The sequence below is a fragment of the Solea solea genome, chromosome 10 (assembly GCF_958295425.1).
Source record: "Solea solea chromosome 10, fSolSol10.1, whole genome shotgun sequence".
Classification (NCBI taxonomy): Eukaryota; Metazoa; Chordata; class Actinopteri; order Pleuronectiformes; family Soleidae; genus Solea; species Solea solea.
The window spans coordinates 21016547-21025753 of NC_081143.1; the positions used below are offsets into that span (position 1 = coordinate 21016547).

Genomic DNA, 9207 nt, shown 5'->3' on the forward strand with positions numbered 1-9207 from the left:
TTTATACATACTTGCTTCACCAGCTGCTAAAATCAAATTCATACTTGGAACAGTCTTTCTTTTTTACCGTCTCCCTTTTCTGCCTTCACCCTCTGTAAAAACACAATTATTCATGAATATAAAAAACCCGAAACAAGAAATAGGAATTTGTCATTTTGCAATGTACTGCTAGTTGCTTTTTTGATATAGAGAGAAAGACTAGTAAAGGACATCCTTTTGTTTGAGAAAACTCATTTTTGCAGCGGCGTCTTACTTTTGCTTCAAATTAAAAGGCACACTGCCTCCTTGTGGTGGTCAAACAAACACCACATCAACTGTAGATGACACTTTTATTCCAGTCTCCATTTTGGTTTGCTTCATACTTTCAAACTCAAATGACCTGGGGGCCGTTGGGCATCTAGACTGGTCAATGGGGGGCCAATGGCCCCCGGTATAGAGGAAGAAAAGTGGGAAAAACTACTTTTAGTTGTGGGTGGGCAATAAAAAATTAATATTATAACAGTACTCCATCATGATATTGCAATAAATATGAAAGTAAAAGTGCTTGTTTTGACATTATTCACAATAATAACGTATGTACGATGTGAAAAATAAATCGTTTGATAATCAAAAACAGAGAAATTAAGTGAAGAATATTGGCTGTAATTAAAACGCCAAACAAGCTATGTATATATATATATATATATATATATGCAATTTAATGTAGAATGCAATTATTAAAACTGTCTTATTATTACCATTATAACATACTGTTAGCAAATATTTTAACAGAAGAGGAGGTGGTGGTCCATGCTTTCAATATGACATGATATTGATTGAGGGGCAGGGGCTTCTTCATTTGTTTGTATATAATTTAAAAACACCTTTCTACCCACACATAAAATTTTCAGACGCACGTAAGGTAATTTTTCCAACAGGTTTTATTTGCAGAATCAATGCCAAATTAGACAATGTATTCAATACATATCTCATGCATGAAACTGACCAATGAAGACAAATAAACATCAGCAGAAGACCACTACTGACCACAACGACCACAAGCACCAAAATGGGACAGTCAGCTTAGAGATGTGAATCTTACTCTCATGGAGGAATGAAGGTTGTCAGTGGAAGAGAGAGAAAGGGAAACATGGGGAACGCAGGGTCAAGAAAGTCTGAGAGGTTGTGTTAAGATTAGAGAGTAGAACAGGCCTGAAATCAGTGGATGGATGGATGGTTGAATTGAGTTGTGATGAGTACAGTAGTGAAATGATGAGTGATTGTAGCCTCAGGCTACCTCCTCCTCTCCCTCCTCCTCAAACTCCCCCTCCTCAGCTGTAGCGTCCTGATACTGCTGGTACTCGGACACCAAGTCGTTCATGTTGCTCTCCGCCTCAGTGAACTCCATCTCATCCATACCCTCACCAGTGTACCAGTGGAGGAAAGCCTTGCGACGGAACATGGCGGTGAACTGCTCGGAGATTCGCTTGAACAGCTCCTGGATGGCTGTGCTGTTGCCAATGAAGGTAGCGGACATCTTGAGCCCACGGGGCGGGATGTCGCACACGGCCGTCTTAACGTTATTGGGGATCCACTCCACGAAGTAGCTGCTGTTCTTGTTCTGCACATTCAGCATCTGTTCATCCACCTCCTTCATGGACATGCGGCCACGGAAGATGGCAGCCACCGTCAGGTAGCGACCGTGGCGCGGGTCGCAGGCGGCCATCATGTTCTTGGCGTCAAACATCTGCTGAGTGAGTTCAGGCACAGAGAGGGCTCTGTACTGCTGGCTGCCTCGGCTGGTCAAGGGAGCAAAACCGGGCATGAAGAAGTGCAGCCGTGGGAAGGGCACCATGTTGACAGCTAATTTGCGGAGGTCAGCATTGAGCTGGCCGGGGAAACGCAGGCAAGTTGTCACCCCACTCATGGTGGCAGAGACCAGATGGTTGAGGTCTCCGTAAGTGGGTGTGGTGAGTTTGAGGGTGCGGAAGCAGATGTCATAGAGGGCCTCGTTATCGATGCAGTAAGTCTCGTCTGTGTTTTCGACCAGCTGGTGGACGGACAGCGTGGCGTTGTACGGCTCAACCACTGTGTCCGACACCTGGAGGCACAACATGCAAAGGTCAGGGCGATGAAGAGTCAGGAGCAGTGATGGGAGTAACGGCGTTAGAAATAAACTAACGGCGTTACTAACGGCGTCGCTTTTTCCAGTAACGAGTAATCTAAGTAATTACCGTTTACTGTTACCGTTACTGCGCGTTACTTTCATTATTAGCTCACTGAAGCTGCTTTCATCAGAACAACTAGATCTCTAAAACTCTTCTTCCTCATGAGGGGAGACAAGACAACCGCATAAGTTATGATGATTGGCTGAGATTAAAATTTCATTGTAAGCCAATCAGAGGCAGAGTTGGGCAGTTGCTGTTGACACACAAAAAAAAGCAAGCGTAGTCGCGCACACACAATGACACAAGTGCGTAAACGATCAACAACAGGAATGGCGTGCCCGGTTCATCCTTAAGCAGCCTTCTTGAACTGGAAGTATAACCATTACTTTTCTGTAAATTAAATTAAAGGAAATAATTTATATGTTAAATGCACATTATGTCGTGGACGAAAGTGCTTCTCTGTGTCGGTGTCAAGCAATTCAGACCTTAACATCTTTCAACGTCACACGCCTCCACGAAATGAGCGGCCATTAACACCGAAGGAGACGAAGACCGCGCCACGCAATCAAAACAAGGGAAGCTTGATTATTCTGCCTTGAGCACTTAAAATGTACTTGAAAGTAACGCAATAGTTACTTTCCCTAGTAGCTAGTTACTTTTATAATTTGTAAGTAACTAGTAACCGTAACAAATGACTTCTTTTAAAGTAACATTTCCAACACTGGTCAGGAGAAACAGAAAGAAATGTGACCCATTCACTGTACCTTGGGAGAGGGCACCACACTAAAGGTGTTCATGATACGATCGGGGTACTCCTCGCGGATCTTGCTGATGAGCAGAGTTCCCATGCCAGAGCCAGTGCCACCACCCAAGGAGTGTGTGAGCTGGAAACCCTGCAGGCAGTCACAGCTCTCAGCCTCCTTTCTCACCACATCCATGACTGAGTCTACCAGCTCAGCTCCCTCTGTGTAGTGACCCTTGGCCCAGTTGTTACCTGCTCCACTCTGACCTTGAAGGAAAATATGAATTTGCTTTAACCATTCAACCTCATGACACCTTTTACCATGAAGCCAATAAATGCAGAGTAGCCACTTTTATTTGTGAGTGAATACGTTTTGTACACTGTCACACGCACATCTGAATGTAACTGGCCTGCTGCGAACACACATCAGAACCTTTGCTTAATTTGTTCTCGCATGTTTTTCTTATTCCGCGGCTTTTTATTCTTTAACTTATGTTACGATAGTTTTAGAGTAAGACAGACACAGAGTATCCTCAGATATTTAAGACTTTTCTTGTATTTTTACTTGTACGGGTTATATTATCAGCTCGGTGGACAGTCGAACCTTAATCACACTTCCACTTTGATTGTCACTAAAAACATTACATGTCATTTAGCAGACGCTTTTATCCAAAGCGACTTGCAATGGAATTGAGTACAATTAGCCAGGGGTGGAGTCGAACTTGCGACCATTGCGACCACGATGTCTTTCGCACACAGGGTACCGGTCTTAACCACTGAGCCACCACTGAGCCACTCCACCCCAAAAAACAGTTTTAATTCTAAATGTGTGGTGATTATCTTATTCCAACAATGGACATACACTTTTCTCGCCCCCTCCATATTAACCACCATATGTGTTTGTGTAGGACTGAACATATGTACCAAAGACAAAGTTGTCAGGTCTGAAGATTTGGCCAAAAGGACCAGAGCGCACAGAATCCATGGTGCCTGGTTCCAGATCCACTAAGATGGCCCTTGGGACGTATTTACCACCTTGAACAACATTAGAAAAAAGAAAACAGAATATTAGAAGCTCAGAGTAATGTGCATGTGCGTGCTGGTGTTTTACTGGTCCTGACCTGAGGCCTCATTGTAGTAGACATTGATTCTGTCCAGCTGCAGGTCACTGTCCCCATGGTAGGTTCCGGTTGGGTCGATGCCGTGCTCATCACTGATCACCTCCCAGAACTACAAACAGGTAGATGAGTGAGATCAGGCAGTTATTAAACATCGCATAACATGCAGTGTGAAGATATATATTTTTTTTAATTGAGCATGCCTCCACTACAGCCACTTTCAGCATCTTCCCCCCATCGATTAACATATTAATTAAAAATATTAAATTATTTGATTTGCTAGGGCATAAAATGTCACCTTGTCGGCTAGGGGTGGGAATGAAGCATGTGCACAAAGCAGCCAGGCCAGCTTGAGTCTGGCTCTGGTTCCCCTCAAAATCTCATTATTTGGGTGTATTGAGGTCTGGTTTTCGTGGCACTAAGACAAGATTTTTTTTTTTTTTTTTTTTCCCTGTAGTCATCCTCCTGTTGTTTCACCTTTTATTTGCACAATCTATGCGGACCAGATTTGTTGAACCCCTCACAACTTCACTGGAACATAATCTCTAAAAGTGACATAGAATGCTTGTATCACATATATATGTTAGTTATGGAGGTCTACTTACATATATTAACTTGTTTTCATGATTAAAAACCTCCTAATCGCTGCAAACGAGCCGATCAAAATATCTCCTCACTGACGCTCTCATCAGCCGCGCTGTTTCAGACCAAAACCACCCCCAGAATGTGGACTGTGTTGTGATTGGCCAGCCAACGAGAGCTTTCCCACTGTCCTGTGATTGGCCAGGTACCTGGAAGTGACGTAATAGATAGGCCAGCTCTCAGATACACAGCTCCCCCTCTGGCACAGTGGATGCTCTGCATCTCAGCAGCTACAACAAGAGTAGTTCTTCTTCTTCTGTGGTTGAATGTACGCAACCGGATGTGCCCGGACTAGTGCCCACACCGGGAGGCGCTACGGTGGTGAGAGGAGTGGTGAGGATTTCTGATGACGACATCAAATTAAGGAAGTGCCGATCCGCTTCTAGTGATGGGAAGTTCGACTCTTCTTACTGACTCGGATCTTTTACTCTCGGACAGTTAATTGAACTAATCTTTTTTTTTCGTTCATTTCGTTCATTTTTACAGCGGTTGGCACTGTATCCCTCTTGTGGGCGTTGTAAAAAAAAGACTGCGGTTCTCAAACACTTAACATGGTTTGCTTCAGCTGACAAAGTAAAATAAACAAAATGCCATAAGCAATTCAAACCATATGAAACCCTAGGAAAGCCAATACACACCTCAATAAAGTGACTTGTGTCCTGTATCCTCTCTGCCATCGTTGTTTAACAGCACAACAGTGACTAGGTAGCTGTCACGTGACCTAAGGACGGACGCTCGCTCAGTTGAGTGAATCCTGAACTAATCATTTCTGTTTCCTTTCCTGCTGAGGTTAAGCAGCTGCCTGCCATCGTGTGGCGAATGAAGGTACTGCATGAAAATGAACGAACGAACCACTCGGTTGAGTCACTCCTGAACTAATCATTTCTGTTTCCTGTCCTGCTGACTGAGCTTATGCAGCTGTCTGCCAAGTGGCGAAGGAAGGTACTGCATGAAAATGAACGAACGAACCACTCGGTTGAGTCACTCCTGAACTAATCATTTCTGTTTCCTGTCCTGCTGACTGAACTTATGCAGCTGTCTGCCATGTGGCGAAGGAAGGTACTGCATGAAAATGAACGAATCACTCACTGAGATGACTCATTACTCCCGAGTCATATAAAAGATTAGTTCATTTTGAACAAAACGTTCACGAACGACACATCACTATCCGCTTCGCAGAGCCCAGGAAAACAATACAACACTATTTTCTCAGCAGTGGCTGAACTGTTTGTTCTGAAACTTTAAGGTTTCATAAACGAGGTAATGACGCAGATACACACACAAACGCAGTGTTAATTGGAGCTTCCGGTCTATGTGGGCTTAATAATTTTGGTGGGCTGCATTTTACATTTTTCTGAGTTTAATTTAGGCCACTGCAATCCTTAAAAGTCCAGTGTGTAAGAATTAGTGACATGTAATGGTGAGACTGCAACTAATGGAGCAACAGTGGCTTTTGCACACTATAGAGAATATCTATTTTCAGGTGTGCGATAAGCATCTTCCCCTAAGTGCGAGACGCACACTCTGACTTCATTCGGGTCTTGTAGAAACATGGCGGTGCAAGATAACGGCCTCCATAAAGCTTTAAATACACATAAAGGGCTTATTCTAAGGCAACAAAGATACTTTATACACCTATACAAACACACCTATGGGTAGTTTGATCAGTGGCTGATGTAATGTTGGCATTTCGATGCATTTGGTTTCTGAGTCCCCAGCCCCTCTCATCAGTCATTAGATTCCTCGCTTACATCACTTCCACCAGTGTCTGCGTCACAGTGACTGGTGGGGTGGAGGTGATGTGCTCAGCTGAATGGCATCCTGTGACAGCAGGAATATCTCTGCTTGTCACTACCCACTCTGAAAGAATGCTTTTGTTCACTGTGTTCACCACATGCTGCAACAATATCTCACCGTCCCTCACTCTGTTTTGACAGATTCCATTTTTCCCGTGGAAAACATGGCCTTTCTGTATCATGAACGGCAGCATGAATGAAGCTTTCATAAGTGTGTGTGTGTGTGTGTGTGTGTTCTGGTTTTTGTCATCCCTTTGGAAGCTGGTAAAACACTTGACTTTTGAGGATGGTAGTCCTCATGGGGACCAAAGCCTGGTCCAAATGAGGCAGAACCTACACTCTGGGGCTCTGGGTAAAATCAGGATTAAGATTATGAATTGCAGTAAGGTTAAGATTAATTCGTCCAAATGGAAGTCAATGCAGATTCCTTACAAGAATAGCTCTGCAAACATGTGCATGTGTGTGTTTTTCCAGGTGTTACTTGTGTTGTGAGGACCTACATCTCTTCACACAGTCACATTATGGGGGGTTGTCTTCCTTATGGGGACAAAATCATATCGTCATATCCCCATATTACTCATAAGGTAAATGTATGGTTAGTATGAATGGTTAGAGTAAGTCTCGAGGAAATGAATGTAAGTTAATGTAATGTCCTCCTCTGAAGTCATGGAAACCAGGCTGTGTGTGTGTGTGTGCGTGTGTGCGGGTGTTGTCATACCTTGGCACCAATCTGGTTCCCGCACTGTCCGGCTTGCAGGTGCACTATCTCACGCATGTTGTCTCAAAGAGAGGAGCTGCTGCTGCTGCTGCAGGAGGAGGAGGAAGAGGAGGATAAGTGGACAGACTCCGGTGCTGCTGGCTGAAACGTCCTGGCCCTCCCGGTTCTGAAAACAGAGGCTGAATAGTGGAGAAGCTGACGGTCACTCACTGTGTTGTAATCTCTCGTCTCGCCCACTCACCCCTCCCCCTATCACTCTGTTTTGCGACTGCGCCGTTCCTCCCTGTGCTGCAGCATGACGTCATCACCATGGCAACGGGAGCCCAGCTGGCCCGGGCGTGGCTGGAGCTCGGCCTCGAGCCGACATCGATTGTTCCGTGGTGTTTCCACCTGACGGAAGGATAAAAGGACCTGAAAGCTGAATTCACTGTCTGTGAAACCACAGGGCTGAGCAAATAATGTGGATTTACTGTCAGTTCACATGAGCATGTGAGGGAATTGATCAACAAGGCATTTAATGTAGTGACAATCAATCCCCCATAACAAAAATGACTACATTGTAAGGTGAAGACATGTTTTAATGTTAGGCTGTGGGTCAGGGTTAACCATTAACCTTACAAGATAGGAGGATTTTCAACATTTACGTGAATTTATCTGCTCAAATTACAGCAGAATTGTTTTTGACAAGTATCAAATAACACTTTCTCATATACATTTAGAGCTGCAACTAACGCTTATTTTCATAATCGATTAATCAGTCGATCACTTTCTCGATTAATCAATTACTTAGACTTATTCTAACCCGATCACTAGCTAAATCAAATCATTTCTTCCTTGGAATGTAACCCACTATACATTCCCAGGACATTTTGGATATGGAGGACAGAGTGCACAAACACAAGAAGCAGAAACTCAGGCAGAACCATTTTCACATACAGAGGAAAGGAACCAATCACAACGAGACAAATATACAGACATTTTGAAAGGGAGAAAAAAAGAGCGGCTGAAACATCAGAGATGTAGCACTAATAGACCTAAGAACAAACAATAACATACACAATCAAACAATAAAATAATGTAGAAAGTATAAAAACAACAAAAATAAACGAATCATACAATAAAACTGTAAACAAAAATATATAGAACCAACGTCTCATACTGGGCCAAAAGCCAAAGAGTAAAAATGGGTTTTAAGATGCGTTTTATAAGTGGACAGTGAAGGGGCGTGTCTAACACGCAGTGGAAGATTGTTCCACAATCTCGGCGCAGCGACAGAAAAAGCTCTGTCCCCTCTGAGCTTCCGTTTAGATGTTGGTAGCTGACCTCAGACACGGGCAGGAGTGTAATGTAGAAGCAGCTCAGAAAAGGTGAGGTGGGACATGACAATTTAAGGCTTTAAAAACAAATACAATTATTTTAATTTAAGAAGTCTATAGTGCATGTGCATGAGCTCAGTGTCCCAGTGAGGATTTCGTACAACCCAGTAAAAATGTAGTGCATCACTGTTATTTTGTCTTGTTTGTATTGTTGCCTGTGGAAACGGGAAGATTGATTAAAGAGGCTGAAGGCATGCGAGGAAGGAAGCAGAATGGAATGATGACATGTTGCAGGAAAGGTTTATGAGAGGTGAGAGACCTGCGGAACCTGCTATAATCTGTTTTTTGTAACTTAATAAATGCCAAGCTTGTTTAGTGATTTCCACCATGCAAAAGAACACAATTCCAGACTCTAAATTACTGTCAACATGAAATAAACCAAGTGGCAGTTTAGGTTAAACACTGACTACTGATATCAATAAAGATCTCTTTTTGTTCAGCACTTACATTTCCTGTTTTGAGGTATCTTTACCACCCCTCCCTTTTATGCTGCTGACCTTTGGGTCAGCGAGTATGGGAGTTACTGGGTCTGCCTTCAGTGTGTTTTCCCTTTTGTGTAAGAAGGATTTGTGTATTTTCTCTCTATTTAATTTAAAGGATATTATTATTGTTGCTCTCTGCTCTTATTGTTGTGTATATTTCTGCCATATTTATAGAGCAATAACTGG

At 43.3% G+C, this 9207-nt stretch overlaps 1 protein-coding gene across 1 annotated transcript; it reads right to left on the reverse strand.

Annotated features, from left to right (window-relative positions):
- Nucleotides 1-902: 902 nt before the first annotated feature.
- Nucleotides 903-7412, reverse strand: zgc:65894 (uncharacterized protein LOC335798 homolog). Its single transcript, XM_058639977.1, has 5 exons — nt 7164-7412; nt 4011-4119; nt 3814-3924; nt 2912-3156; nt 903-2080 (listed from the first exon to the last, which is right to left on the reverse strand). The coding sequence occupies exons 1-5, from the start codon at nt 7218-7220 to the stop codon at nt 1268-1270; spliced, it is 1335 nt and encodes a 444-aa protein (XP_058495960.1). The 5' UTR covers nt 7221-7412; the 3' UTR covers nt 903-1267.
- Between the last annotated feature and the right edge of the window lie 1795 nt (nt 7413-9207).